The sequence below is a fragment of the Salmo salar genome, chromosome ssa10 (genome assembly GCF_905237065.1).
Source record: "Salmo salar chromosome ssa10, Ssal_v3.1, whole genome shotgun sequence".
Lineage (NCBI taxonomy): Eukaryota > Metazoa > Chordata > Actinopteri > Salmoniformes > Salmonidae > Salmo > Salmo salar.
This window is the reverse complement of record NC_059451.1, coordinates 88,242,723-88,269,699: the sequence shown is the minus strand read 5'-3', so window position 1 is coordinate 88,269,699 and position 26,977 is coordinate 88,242,723. Positions and strand designations below refer to the sequence as shown.

The 26,977-nt window shown below is 42.1% G+C and overlaps 1 protein-coding gene and 1 long non-coding RNA gene across 2 annotated transcripts; one reads left to right on the top strand and one right to left on the bottom strand.

Moving 5' to 3' along the window:
• LOC106560823 (neuritin) lies at positions 1-26,728 on the bottom strand. Its single transcript, XM_014124157.2, has 3 exons — positions 26,406-26,728; positions 3,949-4,099; positions 1-590 (listed from the first exon to the last, which is right to left on the bottom strand). Exons 1-3 carry the CDS (start codon positions 26,458-26,460, stop codon positions 293-295), a joined length of 504 nt encoding a protein of 167 aa, XP_013979632.1. The 5' UTR covers positions 26,461-26,728; the 3' UTR covers positions 1-292.
• On the top strand, positions 3,045-4,160 carry LOC123724460 (uncharacterized). The gene is made up of 3 exons (XR_006757020.1): positions 3,045-3,140; positions 3,518-3,733; positions 4,005-4,160. It is a non-coding gene; the product is annotated as an uncharacterized lncRNA (long non-coding RNA).
• Positions 26,729-26,977: the final 249 nt, after the last annotated feature.

The following is a 26,977-nucleotide window of genomic DNA, read 5'->3' as shown; positions in this document are numbered from 1 at the left end:
CATGGCACAGTATATAGCATTTTGCAACAAAACCAATTGTAATACACATCTAAAATCTATGAATAAAAAATCTGAGGACAGTAGTATTGTACAGACATATAAAGTTATCCATAGAGATGATATGTGTGTACGAAATGAATACACTACAGATGAGGAACTGCCAATCTGAACGTGCAGCTAGAAATATATGCAACTCCTTTTTAGTACAGAAAGAAATATGAGTGACTTCATGATACTGTCTGTTTGTACATGTCCTCTATGAGTTCCTCCCTGCCCTTCACCCTGGTCGTGTCTATAGGCTAGGCAACAGCAGCAGAAAAGACAGACATGAGGGGAGCAAGAAGAAGGAGGCAGGACCTGGACAGTGGGCGTGTGCTTTAAGAGACTCCTGGTTAATCTCTTCCTGGTTGGACGGGCTCAGGGCATCAGCGTTGGCAGCTGGTTGGTTACGACTGGAGCACATGTAATACAGGTTTCCAGAAAACTGCATCTTCTTGGACTCCTGTCGCAAAGACTCCCAGACAGCAGAAGCCTCATCCGGACACCAGGCCATCGCCACGTTTGCACAGTCATGAAACTCATCCCAGGACCTGTAGGGGGTGGAACAGAGATGGTCACATACAGTGCATTCGGAAAGTATTCAGTCTCCTTGACTTTTTTACAGCCTTATTCTAAAATGTATTAAATAAACAAATTTCCTCATCAAAAAAACAAAACAAACATCAATACCTTATTTACATAAGTATTCAGACCCTTTGCGATGAGACTCGAAATTGAGCTCAGGTGCATCCTGTTTCCATTGATCATCCTTGAGATGTTTCTACAACTTGATTAGGGAAAGAGAAAGGGGTATACCTAGTCAGCTGTACAACTGAATGCCTTCAACTGAAATGTGTCTTCCGCATTTAACCCAACCCCTTGGAATCAGAGAGGTGCGACATCCACGTATTCAACATCCACGTCTTGGGCGCCCGGATTGAGTCTACCTGTGGTAAATTCAATTGATTGGACATGATTTGGAAGGTACACACCTGACTATATATGGTCCCATAGTTGACAGTGCATGTCAGAGCAAAAGCCAAGCCCTGAGATCGATGGAATTGTCCGTAGAGCTCTGAGAGTATTGTGTCGTGGCACAGTTCCTCTGTGGAGATGGGAGAACCTTCCAGAAGGACAACCATCTCTATAGCACTCCACCAATCAGGCCTTTATGGTAGAGTGGCCAGACGGAAACCACTCCTCAGTAAAAGGCACATGACAGCCCTCTTAGGGTTTGCCAAAAGGCGCCTAAAGACTTGCAGACCGTGAGGAACAAGATTCTCTGGTCTAGTGAAACCAAGATTGAACTCTTTGGCCTGAATGCCAAGTGTCACTTCTAGAGGAAACCTGGCACCATCCCTACGGTGAAGCATGGTGGTGGCAGTATCATGCTGTGGGGATGTTTTTCATCGGCAGGGACTGAGAGACTAGTCAAGATCGAGGGAAAGATGAACGGAGCAAAGTACAGAAAGATCCTTGATGAAAACCTGCTCCAGTGTGCACAGGACCTCAGACTGGGGCGAAGGTTCACCTTCCAACTGGACAACGACCCTAAGCACACAGCCAAGATAACGCAGGAGTGGCTTCGGGACAAGTCTCTGAATGTCCTTGAGCGGCCCAACCAGAGCCTGGACTTGAACCTGATCAAACATCTGTGAAGAGACCTGAAAATAACTGTGCAGCAATGCTCCCCATCCAGCCTGACAGAACTTGAGAGGATTGGCAGAGAAGAATAGGACAAACTTCCCAAATACAGGTGTGCCAAGGGCCTCGAGGCTGTAATCGCGCCAAAGGTGCTTCAACAAGGTACTGAATAAAGGGTCTGAATACTTATGTAAATGTGATATATCCTTTCTTTCTCATTTCTAAAAACCTGTTTTTTCTTTGTCATTATGGGGTATTGTGTGTGGACGGGAAGAGTTAACACCACTCATAAACATCTTAGATTCACATTCCCCGTGTACAAGTTCAGAAAGGCTAAACTTGCACTGTATTTGGATATTGGCCCATGGTCTTAACTCAACCCTTAAACAGCACATCTGTTGGGGGCTTAGGGCATCTGTTTATTGTACACACAAGAGACCTTGAGGGGAATGGGTGAAACAAAGAGGAAGCAAAATCCAGCCTTGCAAAGTCCCAGAGTCACATGTGCAGTAGAAAACAGCAGAGTAACAGCAGGTGAAGGGCAGCTTGTTAGCAATATCTGCCTGCAGTCTATTTTCTGATTAAAATAATAAAGGATTGCTGAGGTGTTAGATTAAACACTTGATCTGAAACATACACTGCATGCTAATGCATAAACAAACCAAGCTCCCGGCCCGGGAAACAAGGACATTACCTGTTCTACTAACGACAGATTTTCCTTAATTTTTATTCTATACTCAAGGTAAACTCTCCTATCATTCCATAGAGAATACTGACAGTGGTGCAGCCTTGGCCTAGATGCAAATCTGAGACTTTAATCCAGTAGGGAAAAAACTGCCTTTCCCTAACAGATTTGCCCACATTCCTAGGAAGTGTGTGTGTGTGTGTGTGTGTGTGTGTGTGTGTGTGTGTGTGTGTGTGTGTGTGTGTGTGTGTGTGTGTGTGTGTGTGTGTGTGTGTGTGTGTGTGTGTGTGTGTGTGTGTGTGTGCAGACGTATGTATACACACGCACGTAAGAGTAAGTTTACTGAATGGCAGGATTAGTACCTTAATTGGTACCTTAAGGAATATGACCAAAATAATAACATAATTGTAATGACCACTATATACCTTAAGATAACAAGTGTGTCTCCAGCTCCGCAATACTGAACAACAACTCCCGACAGGACCTTCCTACATTGATGCAACAATATTTTCTGGGAATGGGTTGATCTTGATGGGGTGATGCATCTTCCAGGGGGGTCATACCCTAGCTCAACAACAACAATTAAAAATGGCTACTACAATTATTCAAATCCAGACTAAAAGGCAAATGCAGTTTAGAACCCTCAGGACTTTAGGACCATGCGGACGCCTGGGAGCGGGAGGGAAGGCTGTTTATGGCTAGCTGGCTTTATGGAGAGCTTATCGATGCAGCTGTAGGGAACAGAGCGACTTCTTCTCGAAACAGTGCTGAGGTAAAGATACTTTGGCTAGGTAACTGCTGTTTGACTTGATATGAAACTGAACAAGAGTGTAACCTCGGTGCTGAACTAGTGCGTAGCAGCTAATGTGTTTGTAGAATGTTAAGTCCCTTATTGACTGAGGTGAATGAAGCTACAGCAACAAGTTGATCATGTCTGGAGTAAAATGTTGCTTGTTTTTGATATTCTCCAAATTGCATTTTAGAGTTTTTAAATGTGTAGAAATTGAGTAAATGAGTTTTGATTTTTATAAAAAATTCCTTGACATAATGTTAAGATGGATTACAGACGCATGTATAAATAGAATGGAAGACAGAGATGGATAAAGAGAGACCCTCAATATTTAATTAGGCACTCCAATATGCCTCCAGAAAATGGGAAGTGCTGTCAGGATGTTAGAGAGAGCTGGGGCATAACCATGGAGAAGAAAGAGAGAGCTGGGGCATAACCATGGAGAAGAAAGAGAGAGCTGGGGCATAACCATGGAGAAGAAAGAGAGAGCTGGGGCATAACCATGGAGAAGAAAGAGAGAGCTGGGGCATAACCATGGAGAAGAAAGAGAGCGCGATGGAGATATTGAAATAGAGGTAAAGATCTGTTGAAGCCCATCGTTCAATGGTAATTCAGTTATGGGTCACAGTGTTATGTCAATATACACATTTCAGAGTGTGTGTGTGTGTCTATAAATAACATATAGATGAGGGGATTTGTATCTACTGTAAGTTCATAATCATTGGTCTTGGTTCATCTGTCAGTGACTATAGGGCCATAATGTGTGTGTGGGGGGGGGGGGGGTGCTTACTTGCAGATGGTGTGTATCTCCTGTGTGTCCTCATCTTTCTGGGCACTGTCGGTCAGGCTGTCTCCCAGAGCCATCAGACACTGAGCGAAGCCCTTATAGATGGAGTGACACCTCCTGGTGGAGGAGGCAGAGCTGGGACAGGGGCCGACGACTGGACGGAGACACAGAGACATACAGTATACCATCAGCACTCTCTGTATCCCTGGCTCACAGTGGGGAGAAATGAGCATCAGGAGAGTTCAATATTGCCAAGCACAGGACTTCTGAGTGGTTTTTGTAAACGTGTTTGGTTACTTTAAACAAGTGGCACAAAGCTCTGTCTTATACAAGGCTTGACAAACCTTGGATCCTCTATAGCTGGATCCTCCATATGTACATTACATGACCAAAAGTATGTGGACACCTGCTCGTCGAACATCTCATTACAAAATCATGGGCATTAATATGGAGTTGGTCCCCCCTTTGCTGCTATAAGTTTCCACTCTTCTGGGAAGGCTTTCCACTAGATGTTGGAACATTGCGGGGACTTACTTCCATTCAGCCACAAGAGTATTAGTGAGGTCGGGCACTGATGTTGGGCGATTAGGCATGACTCGCAGTCGGCGTTCCAATTCATCCCAAAGGTGTTCGATGGGGTTAAGGTCAGGGCTTTGTGCAGGCCAGAGGCTTAGGCTTGTGTGTGGCTGCTAGGCCATTGGAAACCCCTTTCATTAAGCTCCCAACGAACAGTTATTGTGCTGACATTGCTTCCAGAGGCAGTTTGGAACTCGGTAGTGTGTTGCAAACAAAGACAGATGATTTTTACGCGCTACGCACGTCAGCACTCGGTGGTCCCGTTCTGTGAGCTTGTGGCCTACCACTTCACGGCTGAGCCATTGTTGCTCCAAGACGTTTCCACTTCACAATATTAGCACTTACAGTTGACCGGGGCAGCTCTAGCAGGGCAGAAATTTGACAAACTGACTTGTTGCCACATTGGAAGTCACTGAGCTCTTCAGTGAGGCTATTCTACTGCCAATGTTTGTCTATGGAGATTGCATGGCTGTGTGCTCGATTTATAAATCTGTCAGCAACGGGTGTGGCTGAAATAGCCGAATCCACTAATTTGAAGGAGTGTCCACATGCTTTTGAATATATAGTGTATCTATAGCTGTACATCTTCAGCTCTTCTGACATTGAGAGACATGGTTATGTTCCTTTGTCAGACTATTTCAGATAGAGTACTTAAGTCCTTGAAATCAGCATGGTTTTACACAATCCAAACTAATTGAATCTGAACAGCATGATGCACTGTACCAACAACTAACCTTGAAGGTGCACACTCCAGAAAGTCCATGTGTGAAAAATAAGTTTGGAAGGAAAGTGGCCCTGAAGGATGTTTTAGCTGAAGCATGTCAGAGGGGTACAGGCTGTTGTGTGAGTGACCCAGATACAACTTAATTTCAAGATTGCATTTAGGCTACATAGGAATAATTTTAATGTGAAGCAAATAGTGCCTGTAAGCCGTGTGAATATACATTTTTTTTCAAGTGAGTCATGAACCCACTCAATAACCCCAAACTTCTCCCTTACAGACCTCTATCTCTTCATCCCCTCTCTCCTCCCCTGCTACTCCCTCCCACGGTAATCCAACCATTTTAAAGGCGAACCCTCAAAAAAGCTAACGGGACTAAGTGAGGTAAAACTGAGGATGGTAATTGGGTCAGACAGCAGATCACCGGGGCCTGGAATATAGCATAATATAAAAAGCGTCTCAGAGTAGAAGTGCTGATCTAGGATCAAGTCCCAACCTGTCTATATAATCTTATTCATTATGATCTAAAAGGTTAAACTGATCTTAGATCAGCACTCCTACTCTGAGAGGCTTTGTAGACACGGGCCCAGAATTCTCTTCTGGTACCCTGGGAAGAACATGATTAATATTGATTAATTATGACTTTTCCCGCCTCCTTTTTTTCCTGTTGATTTCGGCCAATGTTTGGCAGTGGGGGTCTAAAGATTATTGGTTTCACTCATCCTCATCAGAATTTTATGAAGACCTAGAAAGAGCAGAGAGATAGACAAATTATTGAATTGAGCCAAGAGAGATAGGGACAGTATAAGGAACAGGAGGGAAGAGGAAATTAACAAATGCACTGTCTATTGAGAAGTAAAAAAAAAAAAAAAAGGTATATGTTGGCTGAAAAAGACCACGGTTGTCCAGCCCAGTGGTTCCTCATATAAGCACGTTGCTACTTTCCCCAATAGAAATGTGTCTTAATTGAACTCCAGCATTATGCTATATCCCAGCGCCATGCACACCACGCCACGCACCATCCCATGTCCCAGCCAGGTCTGGTTCAATATGCATCCTATACAGGGCAGCAGATACTGTAAGCTGCTTTTGAGCATAAATGTAAATATTTGATAGCATGACAGAGCCTGGGGGAATCCATAGAGTATTCCTATAAAAAAGCAGGCAGTCTCAAGTCAGGCAGACATGACTGATGAAGAAACCACAGACCTAACTGATGTAGTTAGGCCTAAAAGAAAATGACATTACTTTTCTATCCATTCTGGTGTATTTTCATCACACTGGTTTTGCATTGATAATTTACCAAACTCCCCCCTCTCCATCAATAAAGATTGATGAAGACGCGTTCGTTGAAGGTTAGGAATCTAGTGATTTTTCTGTGCAGATCTTTTCCTTGAAGAGTATTGGCGTCATGAGAAAAAAACAGAATTAAAGTGCAGATATCGATATTAAAAGGATAGAGGGAAGAGTTTCTATATGTCAGGCATCACAGCCATACTGTCTCTAGCACTACGTACAGTATAGACAACTGGATGCCAAAGGCACTGTTTCATTTAGTTTTCCTGTCATTACAGCAATGTTCCAGGGGGCTTGTTACTGGAGTTTCTTTGACTCAGAGTGCTACTGCACATCAGAACTACCACAGTGGAGGCTTTGCTTCACTGTATTGACCTTCCTCTTCCACTGGAAGCCTCAGTAATGAACTGGCCTGTAAACCAGGGTAAATAGCTTCTTCTTTTTTAACCGTTATTTAACTAGGCAAGCCAGTTAAGAACAAATTGTTATTTACAATGACGGCCTTCGCCAGTCATTGTAGCTGCGTGCTATGAGAGTGGAGCACAGAGATCAAGGGGAGCAGTTGGAAGGATTCAGCAAAAGACTCACCAGTCAGAGCTGCTTAAAACACTGCTGCTTATTCGTATTACTGCTCCTGATAATCCTCACATAATTGCTGGTCACTACCCAAATGAGAGAACTTATGGTCCCGGGAGAGTTTGTAAGACTTTCTGGAAACACAATATCTATAATCTGTCCTGCTATATAATACAGAGTAAAAATGAAACAGAACAGCATAATGAGTTGAACTATACTGTACCAACATAATGTTTTGTATATGTTGTCTAACATGTGCTCCCTTAAAACATCAATGTAGCAGGAGATGTTTTGAAGTTTGGAGGAAATACACACATGAAAAACAGAATAAAGTTGTATTTATAAAGGTCCATTCTGCATCGCTCCATATATCATTAACCTCTGAACACATAAAAACAGAATAGACAAGAGAAAAATAAACAGTGCTCTGTAATAAGTGGGTCTAGACTAGGTACCCCAGCCGTTGGGGGTACGCCAAACAAAAATGTGCTAGATTTTTTTTCTTCACATTTTCAAACAGTCCATTTATATTTTCCAACGCGGCTATACATTTGGGTGAGGTTTCTTTCTCTCCTGAGTAGCCTCGTTTCACTGCCAAAAATAAAGTTAAACCATCTAGTGTTCAGCGAAATAACAACACAATGTCAAATACAGGTAGCCTAGTCAAATAATTAACATCCAATCACATTAGATGGTTTAATTAAGACGACTTTCGAGTAGTAAGTCATGTATAAAAGCAACAGATACCATTAATAAGAAGGGGCTAGAAACGTCTTATGGTGAGCTACCGAATGGCTAGGACAGGCTAGCCCCATACTATTGTGGAGGACTTAATTCTTCCTGCTGCTGTGGATATGGCCGGGACAATGCTGGGGGAAAATGGCAAAGAAACTATACAGACAATGCATCCATCAAACAACACCGTTTCATGACGCATCAGTGACATGGCAGGAGATGTTTTGAAACAATTACTGCTTCACATACAAGCCAGTGAATTCCATGCGTTACAGCTGGATGAGTCAACAGACGTGGCGGGCCTGGCACAGCTCCTGGTATATGTCCGTTACGTTTATGGGGGGTCAATTAAGGAAGACATCCTCTTCTGCAAACCACTGGAAACCAGGACAACAGGAGAGGATATTTTTAAAGTACTGGACAGCTTTGTGACATTAAATGGACTTTGGTGGTCAACATGTATTAGTATCTGTACTCATGGCCCAAAAGCCATGACAGGGAGACATAGTGGAGTGTTAACGTTTGTGCAAGCAGTTACTCCCGACGCTACTTGGGTACACTGCAGCATACACAGAGAGGCTCTTGCTGCCAAGGGAATGCCTGACAGCTTGAAAGACATTTTAGACACTACAGCGAAAATGTTAAAGCAAGGCCCCTGAACTCTCGTGTATTTTCTGCATTATGCAATGATATGGGCAGCGACCATGTAACGCTTTTACAACATACAGAAGTGGGCTGGTTATCAAGGGCCTAAGTATTGACATGTTTTTTTTAATTGAGAGACGAGCCTAAAGTTTTCTTTACTGACCATAATTTTCACTTGTCTGACCGCTTGCATGATGATGAGTTTCTCACACGACTAGCCAGTCTGGGTAATGTTTTTTCTCGCCTGAATGATCAGAATCTAGGATTACAGGGACTCTCCTCAACTATATTCAAGAGTTGGAGCTCTTCTCTGTCTGCATTAACAAGGACAACACACAGGTCTTTCCATCATTGTATGATTTTTGTGTGCAAATGAACGCAAGCTTACGGACAATGTCAAACGTGATATAGCGAAGCACCTGAGTGAGCTGGGTGCGCAATTACGCGGATACTTTCCCGAAACGGACGACACAAACAACTGGATTCGTTATCCCTTTCATGCCCTGCCTCCAGTCCACTTACTGATATCTGAACAAGAGAGCCTCATCAAAATTGCAATAAGTGGTTCTGTGAAAATGTTATTTAATCAGAAGCTACTGCCACATTTCTGGATTAGGCTGTGCTCAGAGTATCCTCCCTTGGCAAATCGTGCTGTTAAGACACTGATGCCCTTTGCAACCATGTACCTATGTGAGCGTGGATTCTTGGACCTCACTAGCATGAAAACTAAATACAAGCATAGGCTGTGTGTTGAAAATGATTTAAGACTGAGACTCTCTCCAATACAACCCAACATTGCAGAGTTATGTGCATCCTTTCAAGCACCCCCTTCTCATTAACCTGTGCTGAGTTATTCACAATTTTCGATGAACAAATAAGGTTTTATATGTAAGATAACAAAATCAAGAGCAAAATTATTGATTATTATTATATTATTATTTGTGCCCTGGTCCTATAAGAGCTCTTTGTCACTTCCCACGAGCCGGGTTGTGACAAAATCTCACACTCATTTCTATGTTTAATAAATGTATTGTATAGTGTGTGTGTGTGTGGCAGGCTTACAGTGATGGCAAAAACAATATTTGAGAGTGCTAGAGGGGGTACGCAGCTGGTGGTTGAATGTTTGAAGGGGTACGGGACTATAAAAAGTTTGCGAACCACTGGTCTAGGCGACCCACCTGGCAGACTGACGGGCTGAGTCTTTCTCGGCACATGCATGTACATCTCTATTCGTGAATATGCAGCTGTTGCCAGGCGCAGTGCTGAACTAGCTGAATTGGTGCTAATGTCTGCTGCACAAGTGCTGCAGACCATTCTTTCTCATGTGTCAATTTCTGAATGATGCACACCCTTCTGATGATCCCATACACAAAATGTTTTGACACCTCTAAAAAGAAAACAGAACTTTGAGTTCAGAGGACCATTTAGATGTACATTATGATCTCATTTCACTTTACTTCCTACAGCTGGTTGTTTACTGTGTTCATGTAGAAAGTGAGGAAATGCCTGAAGAAAGCACTACGAATCTGTGGCCTCTTCGTCGTTGCAGGTTGTTGTTTCTTTTAGCTTCCCCCCAAAATTATTATCTCCAGGTGTTTAATCAAACTACCTTGTGTATACCCTCATATATTGTATGAAATACAGTTGAAGTCAGAAGTTTACACACACCTTAGCCAAATACATTTCAACTCAGTTTTTCACAATACCTGACATTTAATCCCAGTAAAAATTCCCTGTCTTAGGTCAGTTAGGATCACCACTTTATTTTAAGAATGTGAAATGTCAGAATAAAAGTAGAGAGAATGATTTATTTCAGCTTTTATTTCTTTCATCACATTCCCAGTGGGTCAGAAGTTTACATACAATCAATTAGTATTTGGTAGCATTGCCTTTAAATTGTTTAACTTGGGTCAAACGTTTCAGGTAGCCTTCCACAAGCTTCCCACATTAAATAAATTGGGTGAATTTTGGCCCATTCCTCCTGACAGAGCTGGTGTAACTGAGTCAGGTTTGTAGGCCTCCTTGCTCGCACACGCTTTTTCAGTTCTGCCCACAAGTTTTCTATAGGATTGAGGTCAGGGCTTTGTGATGGCCACTCCAATACCTTGTCTTTGTTGTCCTTAAGCCATTTTGCCACAACTTTGGAAATATGCTTGGGGTCACTGTCCATTTGGAAGACCCATTTGCGACCAAGCTTTAACTTCCTGACTGATGTCTTGAGATGTTGTTCAATATATTCACATAATTTTCCCTCCTCATGATGCCATCTATTTTGTGAAGTGCACCAGTCCCTCCTGCAGCAAAGCACCCCCACAACATGATGCTGCCACCCCCGTGCTTCACGGTTGGGATGCTGTTCTTCGGCTTGCAAGCCTCCCCCTTTTTCCTCCAAACATAACGATGGTCATTATGGCTAAACAGTTCTATTTTTGTTTCATCAGACCAGACGGCCTTTCTCCAAAAAGTATGATCTTTGTCCCCATGTGCAGTTGCAATCCGTAGTCTGTTTTTTTATGGCGGTTTTGAAACAGTGGCTTCTTCCGTGCAGAGCGGCCATTCGGGTTATGTCGATATAGGACTCGTTTTACTGTGGATATAGATACTTTTGTACCCGTTTCCTCCAGCATCTCTTTTGCTGTTGTTCTGGGATTGATTTGCACTTTTCGCACCTAAGTACATTCATCTCTAGGAGACAGAACGCTTCTCCTTCCTGAGCGGTATGACGGCTGTGTGGTCCCATGGTGTTTATACTTGCGTACTATTGTTTGTATAGATGAACGTGGTACCTTCAGGTGTTTGGATGATTTCTTTTTGATTTTCCCATGATGTCAAGCAAAGAGGCACTGAGTTTGAAGGTAGGCCTTGAAATACATCCACAGGTACACCTCCAATTAGCTTATCAGAAGCTTCTAAAGCCATGACATGTGTATGTAAACTTCTGACCCACTGGATTTGTGATACAGTGAATTATAAGTGAAATAATCTGTCTGTAAACAATTGTTGGAAAAATTACTTGCGTCATGCACAAAATAGATGTCCTAACCGACTTGCCAAAACAATAGTTTGTTAACAAGAAATTTGTGGAGTGGTTAAACAAATAGTTTTAATGACTCCAACCTAAGTGTATGCAAACTTCCGACTTCAACTGTAGTTAAAAAAATACTCTCCACAGACTTTTTTGTTCATCTGTTAGGGCTCTTGCTCTGCCAGTGACATTGTATACTGGAGAATCAGTGGAGTAACCCTTAACAATAAGTTTTTCTTATACCTGTGTAGTAACACTGACATTACAGCTGGAACTTACATAATGCTTAAGTAATTGTCATTATGAAACTAAAACAAATTAGATACCAATCAAAATCGAGTATAATCTAGTATCAGTGTGTAGCCCGTGGCACCTAGCTGGTATGAGACAAGGTGAGCAAGTAAATAAATATCGAAGGTGGAACTCTCCAGTAGCAGTGTCTGTTCCACCCAGAGTACAGGGAACAATGCATATTCCCTCTCACGAAAGTCTGTCAAACTTTTGGTCAGCTTACTTTTGTTTATTTTTCTGTGAATACTTTACCACGTTGCTTACTCAAGTAAACGACAGCCCTCAAAAACAATGATTTGTGTTGAAGTAGCCTCTGTCAAGTCCCCAACAACTGGATGTTCCGGTATTCAGGGGAAATGGAAAGAGCCTGTGAAGCGACTTCCGCTTTTGGACGTTAACAAGGCGACACTCCATATTGCTAACTCCTCCTCCACATTTACTGGATTGGTTTAACAGTGCAGAAGGGTTGTTTTCTTATCGCCAAGACCAGTATGTAGAGGATATAGTTTCAGGTGTTTCTTTTACACCTGCTACGTTAGGTTAGTGTTGCAGTGATGTGCTCGATGCTGTATTCGAGGGAAGCGTTTATGGCTGTTGCGAGAAGCGGCTTTGACGCCATGTTTGTTGTGGTGTGGGCAAGGGATAGGGTATGGCCTACCAAATGTAAAGGTATGTGCTTTTAACCTTTTTCTAAAATGTTTTATGAGATTGGAGAACATATTAGGAGGGATCTTAGACCATTCCTCCATTCATATTGGGCTATTTTGCTTCCACTGGTCCTGTGGCCTTTAAGGTCAATGGCATCCTGAACTTTATCAAGTACCAGGACATTTTAGCCAAACATTTGGTTGCCTCTGCCAGGAAACTGACACTTGGCCACAAGTGGATCTTCCAGCAAGACAATTTTTATTAGATTTTTTATTTCAACTTTATTTAACCAGGTAGGCTAGTTGAGAACAAGTTCTCATTTGCAACTGCGACCTGGCCAAGATAAAGCATAGCAATTTGACTCATACAACAACACAGAGTTACACATGGAATAAACAAAACATACAGTCAATAATACAGTAGAAAAAAAGGGGGAAAAAGTATATATACAGTGAGTGCAAATGAGGTAAGATAAGGGAGTTAAGGCAATAAATAGGCTATGGTGGCGAAGTAATTACAATATAGCAATTAAACACTGGAATGGTAGATGTGCAGAAGATGAATGTGCAATTAGAGATACTGGGGTGCAAAGGAGCAAGATAAATAAATACATTATGGGGATGAGGTATATAGATGGGCTGTTTACAGATGGGCTATGTACAGGTGCAGTGATCTGAGCTGCTCTGACAGCTGGTGCTTAAAGCTAGTGAGGGAGATATGAGTCTCCAGCTTCAGAGATTTTTGCAGTTCGTTCCAGTCATTGGCAGCAAAGAACTGGAAGGAAAGGCGACCAAAGGGGGAATTGGCTTTGGGGGTGACCAGTGAGATATACCTGCTGGAGTGCGTACTACGAGTGGGTGCTGCTATGGTGACCAGTGATCTGAGATAAGGCGGGCCTTTACCTAGCAGAGACTTGTATATAACCTGTAGCCAGTGGGTTTGGCGACGAGTATGAAGCGAGGGCCAACCAACGAGAGCGTACAGGTCGTAGTGGTGGGTAGTGTATGGGGCTTTGGTGACAAAATGGATGGCACTGTGATAGACTGCATCCAATTTGTTGAGTAGAGTGTTGGAGGCTATTTTATAGATGACATCGCCAAAGTCGAGGATTGGTAGGATGGTCAGTTTTACGAGGGTATGTTTGGCAGCATGAGTGAAGGATGCTTTGTTGCGATATAGGAAGCCTATTCTAGATTTAATTTTGGATTGGAGATGCTTAATGTGAGTCTGGAAGGACAGTTTACAGTCTAACCAGACACCTAGGTATTTGTAGTTGTCCACGTATTCTAAGTCAGAGCCGTCCAGAGTAGTGATGCTGGATGGGCGAGCAGGTGCGGGCAGTGATCGGTTGAAGAGCATGCATTTAGTTTTACTTGCATTTAAGAGCAGTTGGAGGCCATGGAAGGAGAGTTGTATGGCATTGAAGCTCGTCTGGAGGTTAGTTAACACAGTGTCCAAAGAGGGGCCAGAAGTATACAGAATGGTGTCGTCTGCGTAGAGGTGGATCATAAAATCACCAGCAGCAAGAGCGACATCATTGATGTATACAGAGAAGAGAGTCGTCCCGAGAATTGAACCCTGTGGCACCCCCATAGAGACTGCCAGAGGTCCAGACAACAGGCCCTCCGATTTGACACACTGAACTCTATCAGAGAAGTGGTTGGTAAACCAGGCGAGGCAATCATTTGAGAAACCAAGGCTGTCGAGTCTGCCAATAAGAATGTGGTGATTGACAGAGTCGAAAGCCTTGGCCAGGTCGATGAATACGGCTGCATAGTAATGTCTCTCATCGATGGCGGTTATGATGTCGTTTAGGACCTTGAGCGTGGCTGAGGTGCACCCATGACCAGCTCTGAAACTAGATTGCTTAGCGGAGAAGGTACGGTGGGATTCGAAATGGTCGGTAATCTATTTGTTAACTTGGCTTTCGAAGACCTTAGAAAGACAGGGTAGGATAGATATAGGTCTGTAGCAGTTTGAGTCTAGAGTGTCACCCCCTTTGAAGAGGGGGATGACTGCGGCAGCTTTACAATCTTTGGGAATCTCAGACGATACGAAAGAGAGGTTGAACAGGCTAGTAATAGGGGTAGCAACAATTTCGGCAGATAATTTTAGAGAGGGTCCAGATTGCCTAGCCCGGCTGATTTGTAGGGGTCCAGATTTTGCAGCTCTTTAAGAACATCAGCTACCTGGTTTTCGGTGAAGGAGATATGGTGGGGGCTTTGGCGGGTTGCTGTGGAGGGTGCCGGGCAGTTGACCGGGGTAGGGGTAGCCAGGTGGAAAGCATGGCCAGCCGTAGAGAAATGCTTATTGAAATTCTCAATTATAGTGGATTTATCGGTGGTAACAGTGTTTCCTAGCCTCAGAGCAGTGGGCAGCTGGGAGGAGGTGCTCTTATTCTCCATTGACTTTACAGTGTCCCAGAACTTTTTTGAGTTTGTACTACAGGATGCAAATTTCTGTTTGAAAAAGCTAGCCTTAGCTTTCCTAACTGCCTGTGTATATTTGTTCCTAACTTCCCTGAAAAATTGCATATCACGGGGGCTATTCGATGCTAATGCAGAACGCCACAGGATGTTTTTGTGCTGGTCAACTGCAGACGGGTCTGGAGTGAACCAAGGACTATATCTATTCCTAGCTCAAAATATTTTGAAAGGGGCATGCTTATTTAAGATGGTGAGGAAGGCACTTTTAAAGAATAACCAGGCATCATCTACTGACGGGATGAGGTCAATGTCATTCCAGGATACCCCGGCCAGGTCGATTAGAAAGGCCTGCTCACAGAAGTGTTTTAGGGAGCGTTTGACAGTGATGAGGGGTGGTCGTTTGGTCGCAGACCCATTACGGATGCAAGCAATGAGGCAGTGATCGCTGAGATCTTGATTGAAAACAGCAGAGGTATATTTGGAGGGGGAGTTAGTTAGGATAACATCTATGAGGGTGCCCATGTTTACGGATGTGGGGTTGTACCTGGTAGGTTCATTGATAATTTGTGTGAGATTGAGGGCATCAAGCTTAGATTGTAGGATGGCCGGGTGTTAAGCATGTCCCAGTTTAGGTCACCTAGTAGCACGAGCTCAGAAGATAGATGGGGGGCAATCAATTCACATATGGTGTCGAGGGCAATGTCGAGGACAATAAGCCCAAGCACACATCAAAATCCACAAAGAAATGGTTCATTTACCACAAAATGAACCCCATTGAAAACCTGTGGTTTGAATTGCAGAGGGCAGTCTATAAGAGCAGACGAAGGACATCAAGGATCCGTAAACATTCTGAATGGAGGAATAGTGTAAGAACCCTCCCAACGTGTTCTCCAATCTCCATTTTTGGAGCATACAATATAGCTCAGGATTTGTATTACTTATTTTATACATTATTTTTTACTAATCTTTATTGAGGGTGCCAATAATTACAGACCTGACTATTTAATTCAGAGTGAGATGTACATTACACTGGCCCGGGCGTTTTCTAACGTCTGCTCCACACACATTCACTGGGAAGACAACTCCATCCAATACAAGGTGCTCTAGAGACAGGAACCATTAGCCAAGTTATTAGGCTGATATATCCACCACATCATTAGTACCACCCTCACAGGGACTAGAATTTGAACAGAAGTCCTCATTCTTCATCTGTGGGTGGCACTCAGAGGTCTGTGGTTCACTGTCTACACAGACTCCATTGTGTCTCTGATTAGTAGTAGCTCCGTGTTTTTTTGTCTGAGCGAATATTCAGCATGTCACTCTCTGAGCAGCAAAGCCAAAGATTTTTGTCTGACCAGGTAACTGCTGTTGCACTCTCTGACACTGAGTAGGTGGAACGCTGGGGAGGTTTACTATGGTAACTCCATCATTAAGGGCAACAGCCAGGCTAATGAACCTGCTGGTGACAGCATTGCGTGCGAGAGGAATAGAGGGACTGAATTCCCACTGCAACCTCCATGCTGGGCATAATAAGAAAGAGAGCGAGAGAGAGAAATAGAGAGAGAGAGCATGAGCGAGAGAGGGAGGGAGAGAGAGAGAGAGAGAGAGAGGGAGAGTAGGCTATGCATAGGATCGGCATAAAGAACAACCCCTGATAATTAGCTCTACTGGACTAACTCCCGTTTCCAAATGAATGATTAACCTCTCAGATTTTTCCATTTGGACCTCAGTTCCCATCACAGGGGAGAGGAGGGAAAATAATAAAAATCCTACAACCACAGAAAATATATTTTCCCATAGAGGAAATAGTGATGCAGAAAGGAGTGAGACGGAAATGTGAAGAGATAGAGATTACATAAATACTGTGCTCCAGAAAGACAAAGGTTTGGTAACATAATTTGTCTATTCTGAAGCATTATGAGAAAGGAGAGGTGGAGCAACTTGGTGTAGTCTTGGTTCAACTGTAATCTGTTCTAATGAGGGTTGAAGCCAAGCAGGTCACACTGAAATGAGTGGATTAGTGCTGCTACTGCCGACAATCATGTTCATTAGGACCACCAGCGCTGCTGTGCAAGTTGTCCTGTAGGTGTATGAAAATAATTGGACAAAATGCAGACCTAGGAAGACTGCATGAGGCAAATTATCTGCCTGTTGGTTAGTACAGATAGAGAGTGAAAGGGAGGGAGAGAGAGGGAGGAAGAGAGAGTATGAGAAATAGGCTTTACTCAGAGAGCAACCATTCACATCAATGTAAGGAAAAAGCCTTCTCAGACATTAAATCCAGTCCAGCTCCTTAAGCCTTTCTGTCTCTTGAACGCTCTTCCTGCCTTTCCCTCTCTCTCTCTAAAGATCTGATAAATCTGTAGGAAAAAATACTTGCCAAGTAACTATTTCTTTGGCTCAGAAGAGCTAAAAGGATACACAAATTGCTTGAAGGGCACTGACGAAGAGAGAAAAGATCTTTAATGTGCAAGCTTCTTTCATATTCCTTCTTTAGCACGCCATTTAATAAACACAGACACACACTCAAACACCCAAATACGTACACACACACACTTTAAGAAAATGAACACAACACATGGACACACAGAAACACCACACACACTCACTCTATATCTCCTCCAAGTCCATGCGCCATGGGAGTGTTGTTGCCTGTGGAGGTGGAGGGAGCTGTGGCTCGCTGCATCCCCCTCTTCTCCCGTCCCTTCCCCTCAGCAGAGTCTGAGCGCTGAGCTGAGCGCTACCTTTGATAACAGGCAGATGAGACATAGCTGCTCTAATAACCCTCACTAAAACAGACAAGAAGAAGATATAGAAGCCAATGAGATGGGACTGCCTTTTGAATACAATCAGTGTGGTGTCCAACGTGAGACGGTTAAGATATAAGGGCTGAATCATTCAGTCTGACAAAAAGAAAAACTACTCAGCTACACACAAAAAGGTCTGAAAATAGTCTGTGAAAGAGGCACGAGAATCCCATCTGTCATACAGTGTGTCATAACTGAAGTTGATAGACCACAGAGTTGTATCAAATTAACAGATGTCATACAGTACATGGTCAGATTCATAACAGTAAAATAGAGTATGTGAAGCCCTATGTAAGAGCAAAACTAGACTCAAAAGAAGTGTTGAAGTTAAAAGATGATTTCTATCTGTGATAGAAAAGGTGTTAATAATGGAAACTTGTGTGGCAACCGCCTTCTGGCTTGACACAAATTGATAACATTATCCTTTGGTGAGTATGCATCTCTTGCACTTCATTTCAACTTGGTCGATTAGGTTACATAAGGGCATGTGCCCTCAAAGAAAACAGTTTGAAGGATAAAGTTAACTCATGATTCGCTCTCCTTTCCTCCTAGGCCTCCCTTTTCCTTTCCCTGTTACACCTTCTGCTCTACAAACACCAATATCTACTTTTTCTGAAAGAGTCAAATAATTTTAATATAAACATAGCATCACACGGCTGAGCCCTGACCCAGCAACCTGAGAACATTCCTATAACATCATTGGGACATTACTAAAAAAAAAACGTACATCTTTACCTCTGATGGTTGAGTGCCTATCTGTCTACTTTGAAAAACTCTATCACTGACTAGTTTGGCTGCGCAATGATGTAGTGTTGTTGAGTGCAGAAACAGTCAGGCTACCTCAATTCAGCTGTGCCAAGAGCATTATTCCTTCCACAGCCCCATAATTTGCATCAGGAAAATTATGCATCAGAAAGAAATGTTGGTTGGTCCTCTGCATAGGTGGACGGTGGAGGGAGCTCAATATGATCAATATGTTGCAATAGAAGAGTTTCATCCCTATGGAGAAATCAGGAGTAATTAAAAGCTATCTCTGTTTATCTCTGGATCTTGTGTGTGGTTGAAGGGGTGGGATGTAAGTAGGCTAAATGGGACACATTCTACACTCAGTATGGGACTTTTAAAGTGTGATATGTCCCCTACTATCCTCCTTAAAACTGAGCAATGGAATGAAATTCAGGATGATTCATCAGGCCAATGGAATGAAATTCAGGATGATTCATCAGGCCAATGGAATGAAATTCAGGATGATTCATCAGGCCAATGGAATGAAATTCAGGATGATTCATCAGGCCAATGGAATGAAATTCAGGATGATTCATCAGGCCAATGGAATGAAATTCAGGATGATTCATCAGGCCAATGGAATGAAATTCAGGATGATTCTTCAGGCCAACTGCTTCATGCTTTAACATCAGATCTAATGGGCCATTATTTATATTAAATACATTTAATCAATGTTAGATACATTTAAGGAATTTAAGGACATCATGATGAGATATAACCAGGAATCCTACGTGTGACTAACATAAAAAAGCAAGATGGAAAAGTGGTGAAACTGCTTAAATCATTCAGGACTGCCGCACGCAGCTGCATTTTTCCTTGGGATGCAGCATTAAAAAACATGAAGAACCCAATATTTTTCCAAGTATCTCTGAAAGATCATGCTAATTTAGTATTTGTGGTCTGTTCTTTCAAATCTAGAAATAATTGGCTGGATTTTATATTTTTACAACTGCAGAATATGCAAATATCCTCCTCCAAAAATAATCATTTGAATTTATATGAAAACATTATGTAAGATAGTAATCATACAGAGTTAAGCAGATACTGTACGCAGATGCTTTAACATTGTGTGATTGTACACAAAATATATTACATAATAACTGCCAAGGGATTTCCAAAGTGCTTTCGATGTCAATGCACTTATACTGAATGGTTTCCTAGTCTCTCATTACATTCACCTACCATCCTTACCATGGATCACTTAAACTGCATAATACATGTGTGTGTAATGTATGTGTTCACCTAGGCCATAGCTTATGGTTGGGGCACAATGGAATAATCAAGATTACTTATGGGACAGGTGCACTAATTAAAATGGTATGAAGAAGACCTAAGTTGCTCTTATACCTACACTACCGTTCAAAAGTTTGGGGTCACTTCAAAATGTCCTTGTTTTCCATGAAAACATACATGAAATGAGCTGCAAAATGAATAGGAAATATAGTCAAGCCGTTGACAAGGTTATAAATAATTATTTTTTATTTAAATAATAATTGTGTCCTTCAAACTTTGCTTTCATCAAAGAATCCTCCATTTGCAGCAATTACCGCCTTGCAGACCTTTGGCATTCTAGTTGTCAATTCCTGAAGCACCTCCCACAAGTTGGATTAGCTTGATGGGCACTTCTTATGTACCATACGGTCAAGCTGCTCCCACAACAGCTCAATAGGGTTGAGATCCGGTGACTGTGCTGGCCACTCCATTATAGACAGAATACCAGCTGACTGCTTCTTCCCTAAATAGTTTATACATAGTTTGGAGCTGTGCTTTGGGTCATTGTCCTGTTGTAGGAGGAAATTGGCTCCATTTAAGCGTGGTCCACAGGGTATGGCATGGCGTTGCAAAATGGAGTGATAGCCTTCCTTCTTCAAGATCCCTTTTACCCTGTACAAATCTCCCACTTTACCACCACCAAAGCACCCCCAGACCATCACATTGCTTCCACCATGCTTGACAGATGGCGTCAAGCACTCCTCCAGCATCTTTCCATTTTTTCTGCGTTTCACGAATGTTCTTCTTTGTGATCCGAACACCTCAAACTTAGATTCATCTGTCCATAACACTTTTTTCCAATCTCCCTCTGTCTAGTGTCTGTTTTGCCCATCTTAATCTTTATGGGCCAGTCTGAGATATGGCTTTTTCTTTGCAACTCTTCCTAGAAGGTCAGCAGCCCGGAGTCGCCCCTTCACTGTTGACGTTGAGACTGGTGTTTTGCAGGTACTATTTAATGAAGCTGCCAACTGAGGACTTGTAAGGCGTCTGTTTGACTTGTGAGGCGTCTGTTTCTCAAACTAGACACTAATGTACTTGTCCTCTTGCTCAGTTGTGCACCAGGGCCTCCCACTCCTCTTTCTATTCTGGTTAGAGACAGTTTGCTCTGTTCTGTGAAGGGAATAGTACACAGTGTTGTACGAGATCTTCAGTTTCTTAGCAATTTCTCACATGGAATAGCCTTAATTTCTCAGAACAAGAATAGACTGACGAGTTTCAGAAGAAAGGTCTTTGTTTCTGGCCATTTTGAGCCTGTAATCGAACCCACAAATGCTGATGCTCCAGATACTCAACTTGTCTAAAGAAGGACAGTTTTATTGCTTCTTTAATCAGAACAACAGTTTTCAGCTGTGCTAACATAATTGCAAAAGAGTTTTCTAATGATCAATTAGCCTTTTAAAATTATAAACTTAGATTAGCTAACACAATATGCATTGGAACACACGAGTGATGGTTGCTGATAATGGGCCTCTGTATGAATATTTAGATATTCCATAAAAAAATCTGTAGTTTCATTTACAACATTAACAATGTCTACACTGTATTTCTGATCAATTTGATGTTATTTTAATAGACAGAAAATGAGCTTTTCTTTCAAAAACAAGGACATTTCTAAGTGACCCCAAACTTTTGAACGGTAGTGTAGGCATATTAAAAGTACCTATTCTACTTCTGTAATTACAAATCTGCTCTCAAATATATTGTTTTGCAATTGCTAAAGTACTGTAACAACATTTTAATATTAGTGTTGTTACATGCAGTGTTACTACACAGGTAAGAGAGTTCCATGGTGGACTCCCTATTCTCCCAAGGGGGTCAAGAGGTATAAGTAAGTACACAGGTAAGAGCAACTTACTGTAAAAGATTACCTAAAATAAATATTGGAAACAAGAACATGAGTGGATGGATCCACAAAAAGAAAAAACCCATGAAGCTGCAACTAGCTCTGTCTCATGTCAGAATTAGACGTTCATCCATGTTTCTCACAGTGGTGGAAAAAGTACCCAATTGTTATACTTGAGTAAAAGTAAAGATACCTTAATAGAAAATGACTAAAGCAAAAGTGAAAGTCACCCAGTAAAATACTACTTGAGTAAAAGTCTAAAAGTATTTGGTTTAAAATTTACTTAAGTATCAAAAGTAAATGTAATCGCTAAAATATACTTAAGTATCAAAAGTAAAAGTACAAGTATATATCATTTAAAATTCCTTATATTAAGCAAACCCGACGGCATGATTTTCTTTTCTTTTTTATTTACGTATAGCCAGGGGCACACTTCAACACTCAGACATCATTTACAAACTAAGCATTTGTGTTCAGTGAGTCTGCCAAATCAGAGGCATTAGGGATGACCAGGGATGTTCTCTTGATAAGTGTGTGAATTAGACCATTTTCCTGTCCTGCTAAGCATTCAAAATGTAACTTGTACTTTTGGGTGTCAGGGAAAATGTAAGGAGAAAAAAGTACATTATTTTCTTTAGGAATGTGGTCAAGTAAAAATTGCCAACAATATAAGTAGTAAAGTAAAGTACAGATACCCCAAAAACTACTCAAGTAGTACTTTAAAGTATTTTTACTTAAGTACTTTCCACCACTGGTTTCTCAAACATTACATTTTGAAGTTGTTGCAAACGTCAAATTTTGAAGTGTTTAAGGTTAAGTTTAGGCATTAACTCAGAAATCTTAAGGTTAGGCATTAAGGGTTAAGGTTTGGGATAGGCTTAAAACAAAAATCTAAAAAATAATATTGCTGGATTCAAACTTGCAACCAATGGAATCAGAGGCAAATTCCTACTTGAAGGTAACAGCGCTCACTGTTGCCCCTAGTGGACAGTTAACACATCGTCTTCCGACGTCCTCAGACATGGGTGGATGTCGAATAATGACTTGTATCAAGGGTGACCTGGCTGGAATCAAAGGCTGCAGGCACATTGCTTTGATCCACATGGCTAAAGAGATGGTTACAAACAGTTACATATCCTCTGTGAGTACACTGCCAGCATTCCTTGTTTCCTGTATCCCATACTGTTGAAACTGAGACAAATGAAGGGGCCAGAGAGATTATCTCTGAACAAGAGTGATGAGTTGATTCTACATGGAGTTAGCCAGCCGCCCCTCATCTTTACATCATTTAACTTAAAGGCTTGTTAAGAGAATTCACAACGGAGCTTGAATTAAAGATGAATATCGGAAAACTGTTTACCTGAGCAGCTAACATGTCTAGTGCCCCTAAGATTGAACGTTCTGGCTGGGTTTGCCAAGACCTCCCATCCACAGTGTGCCAGGCTAGCCACCCCAGCTCAGAGGCACTGTGACAAGTGGAGGCTCCAGAGCACACAGAGGTAATACCAACAACCTGGCTAATTATGCCAGCCCAGGTCTATGGGGCAGGGAATCCCTGCAACAGTTTTCATCTCCTTACTCCCTGTGCTGTGTTCATGAAGCACAGGGTTCTGTTGTGTTCATGCGTCTAACTCTCGCTGTTTAGAGTAGTCTTCACATTTACATTTACATTTAAGTCATTTAGCAGACGCTCTTATCCAGAGCGACTTACTTACTTACTTACTTAGTCTTGAACTGCAGAAGATTGTACGGGGAAATCTAATACATTTCAATAAAAATGCTATTCGCAGATGGAGTCTTCATGCAGATATTTAGAGTAAAAATGAACTGACTTCCTGGAAGTTGTTAAGCACATGTTGACAGAATGGAAGTTTTGACACAAAGCAAAGCACTCAGTGAGACAGTGACAGAACACTCTGACACACCGATAAGAGCCTTTCTCCATGCGGTTCATTCTATGACTACTGAGCATCAGCATCCCTCTCTCCCTCTGTGTTTCTGTGTTCTTAGTACTGGTCCAGGACCATGGTAGGCCATTCTCCATCTGACTAATAAATGAGCTTCCTGTGCACATTGATCCCTCTCCCACTCATATGGAGAGTAAGTGAGAGGCTCATTGTAATGGACACAACTGCACTGACCCACTCTGGGAGTTAATTTGTTTTTATTGACTAGAACACCTGAGTTTCCAGTTGTAACTTATCAGGGTTAGCACAGGCTTCCACAGAGCTGAAGCTCCATGCTCACTCCACTCAACAACAGACGGGAATTACATCACTGTCCAGCCCTAGTGTCCACTGCACACACTCTATCTGACCTTTTCTCGGCCTTTACTCCTTGTTCTCTTCTCTATGACCTGACCTCTGAAGCTACCCTAGAACTGTTCATCTCAGCCAAACGTATAGCATTGCTTTGAAAACAGATGGGAAGAGATACCTGACTTTCTACGCCCATACCTCAGAGTTACGGTACGCAACCCCCCGCCCACGAGAGCATCTGCTGCCTACACAGAACAAAGCACCAGGGACATAAGTTGCAGCAACCTTGGGCACATTGGGAGCCAATGGAGTTCTGTTCTTCCTCAATAGCCCTCCAAGCACACAACACATCAAGTCACTGACACAACGTCACAGCTGAATCACACACGACTCATTAGTGCTAGAGGAAACAAGTTCCTGTAACTCCTCAAAACAGAAGTATAAAAGTCGGTCTACCTATGAATATTAATTCTCAGCCTTGGCTGAGGGTGGAGTGTCACGGAGTGTCATGCACGGCTGCTGTTTCATTTCACAGCGTTTGTTTAGGGACTCCACGCCACTCTTAAGTCTGTGCTGGAGAGAGGAGACAGGGAGAGGGTGAGGGGAGGAGGTAATTATTGGGACAGGGCTGATGTGAAGTTGTGGAAAGCTTAGAGGGGCTGTGTCTGATTAATCACATGCACAATTCAGGTGGAGAAATTAAATTCCTCTCCATGCCTCCCCGTATGCTCCTTAATTACTAAACTCTCCAGCAACCGAATCAGAAGATTAATTTATAAACAAAGGATTCAGGAGAGGCACTTTATATTGCCTTAATTGTGAGGTGTTGGAGCTATGTTGATGAGATGACTACAAAGTTGCAGATTATCCATTGAAGTACAGCGAGGACTGGGATGGTAGATGTACCAGACCGGTGATCTGATAGATATTATATGCAAAGGCTGAATAAAAATGAGGAGGACATGGTTGGTGTGAAAATGTGTGATATGGGTGTGAACCATGAATTATCATGGGGAAATGAAGATCAGTAATGAATAGTCACGAAGAGAGAGGAAAGTGGATGCAATTCTACTAGAGAGCATGAACCTGATTTAATGAGGAAGTAATATCTGCTTCATATGCCTGTGTACTGCAGTAAAATGCCTTTAGAACACTCTCAAACCACAGAGGCATAAATTGAGAGAGAATCCTGTTATATCTTTCATTTTTCTCTCAATGGCTGGTCTAACATATATAGCGGGGTTCCCCAAATCTGATCGAAAGTTTTCCCATGCATAATAGAGAGACATCATTACAAATCATTTGTAGACTGGAAAAGTGACCATAAAAAGCCCCAACAGATATATTATTTGACCAAAAAAATTCTAACCTTTCTTACGTTTGTATATGATAACATCTGTTTAAGCGTCTTGTGTTCTGGACCCCTGACCATCCACTCAACTAAAATGTGTCCTGCACCTGAATCTAGTCGATCCCTGGCCTATAGTATGTATGGGCGATGCACATTCGACGCTGTATGACTATAAAGGTCGACTACTCACCGGACAGATAATACTTTCTCTCTAATATTATGCAGAATGAAGGCTGCCAATACTGAGCGCCAGGGAAAAGTAGCATAACATGATAACCTCCTGGGATAATCCTTCTAAAGGTTGTGTGGTGTGTGTGCTTTTTTTTTTTTACCAATATGTTTCACACGAAAATAAGTTAAGGTTGAGGGATGGCTATGATCCGCACTGATCGAAAGGAGGGCTATTCTGCTTGCGAGCCACACAGGTTCAGATGAGATACCTGTGCTACTTTATGGAGTCTATCAGGGGAAGGCAAATGCGATTCATTCATTATTCATTTCCATTGGCATCTTTTCGCATTCAATTCCCCAATGGATAGTAGGCTATTACGTCAGCCCCTCCTTTGTGAGGAATACGCGGAGGGAATCGAGGTGACGGGTTCAGTTGTCCCGAGAGAGCATACAACTATTTCAGAATGCAGACAATATAATGCTTAGGCTATTATAATAACTAGACAGTGCAAATTTGTTCTTCTAGATTTTGTATTCACTGACGCCACACACGCTGACGCTTCGACTGCGCTTGGGAATGTAGTGTAATAGGCTACCCAAGAACAAAGCGCATGTGAATTCAAATCTACTACAATGGTAGACGACTAATATAATACTATATAATAGGACCTACTAAACAATACGACCAAATATGGTAAAACGACTAAAAAAATGTTATCAACTGTTTACTTGCCTCATCTCTTTGCAATCATTTAACTCATTTTAGTCTGTAACCTAGTTTTACGTCAGCAAATCTGTTAATTATCCATTCAAACATTTATATAATAAAACATTTTGAACTGACGAATTTTGTACCTAGGCACTGATAAAATGTGAAATATTTTCTGGTGTCCACTTTAGCGCGACTCGTTCCCCTATAATTTAGAGGTGTATTTAATAAATCCCACCCAAGAACCCCCACATAGTACTAACAAATTAAACATTACTGTTATTTCTATAGAAAAACAAATATTATTTCTAAGTGAACACTTACTCAGATGGAGAGCAAGAGGCAAGAAAATACACGCGTAATTCACGAGGGATACCATTCTGCTCAGGAGCCACTCAATTCATGAAAAAGACGCGTCTGAAACAAGTAAAAATCCGCGTCAAAGTGTTACAATCCGTTTGCTGAGCACAGCTACTTTGCTACATAGGTGAGAGCGTTGCTCAGTATCATGTTCATGAGAAGAGCGCCTACTCTTATGTATGCCTCTATGGTGTATCTAGTGTGCGTGAGGGAGGGCGAATTTGCGCGGAGTAGGGCAGACTCAAAATCTCGTCTCCACCTATCATGACCCATTAGATGGATACCGATATGTAGGGGAGAAAAGTGATATTTTAACCCCAATGTGGCAATTAACCCATGTTCATCCTCATGGGAAAAAAACATGCTTATATCTTTAGTTTGACGCGCGCGTTTATGCACCCGCTTCAAATAACTCCTATATAGAAGGGGGATTCGGCTATTATCTTTACCACAAAATGTAAAAACGTAAACGTGGTGTCGAATAGGCTACATGTGAAATAAAGGGCACTATGCAATGCATTAACCATGTTCTTTTT

Bases quoted from the DNA above. Each gene is read 5' to 3' on its own strand.
- LOC106560823 (XM_014124157.2), bottom strand. From the start codon at position 26,460: ATGGTATCCCTCGTGAATTACGCGTGTATTTTCTTGCCTCTTGCTCTC. The intron at 4,100-26,405 runs GTAAGTGTTCAC...GTCTCCGTCCAG, and splicing joins GCCTCTTGCTCTCCATCTGA to TCGTCGGCCCCTGTCCCAGC. The intron at 591-3,948 runs GTAAGCACCCCC...CACCCCCTACAG, and splicing joins GAGATACACACCATCTGCAA to GTCCTGGGATGAGTTTCATG.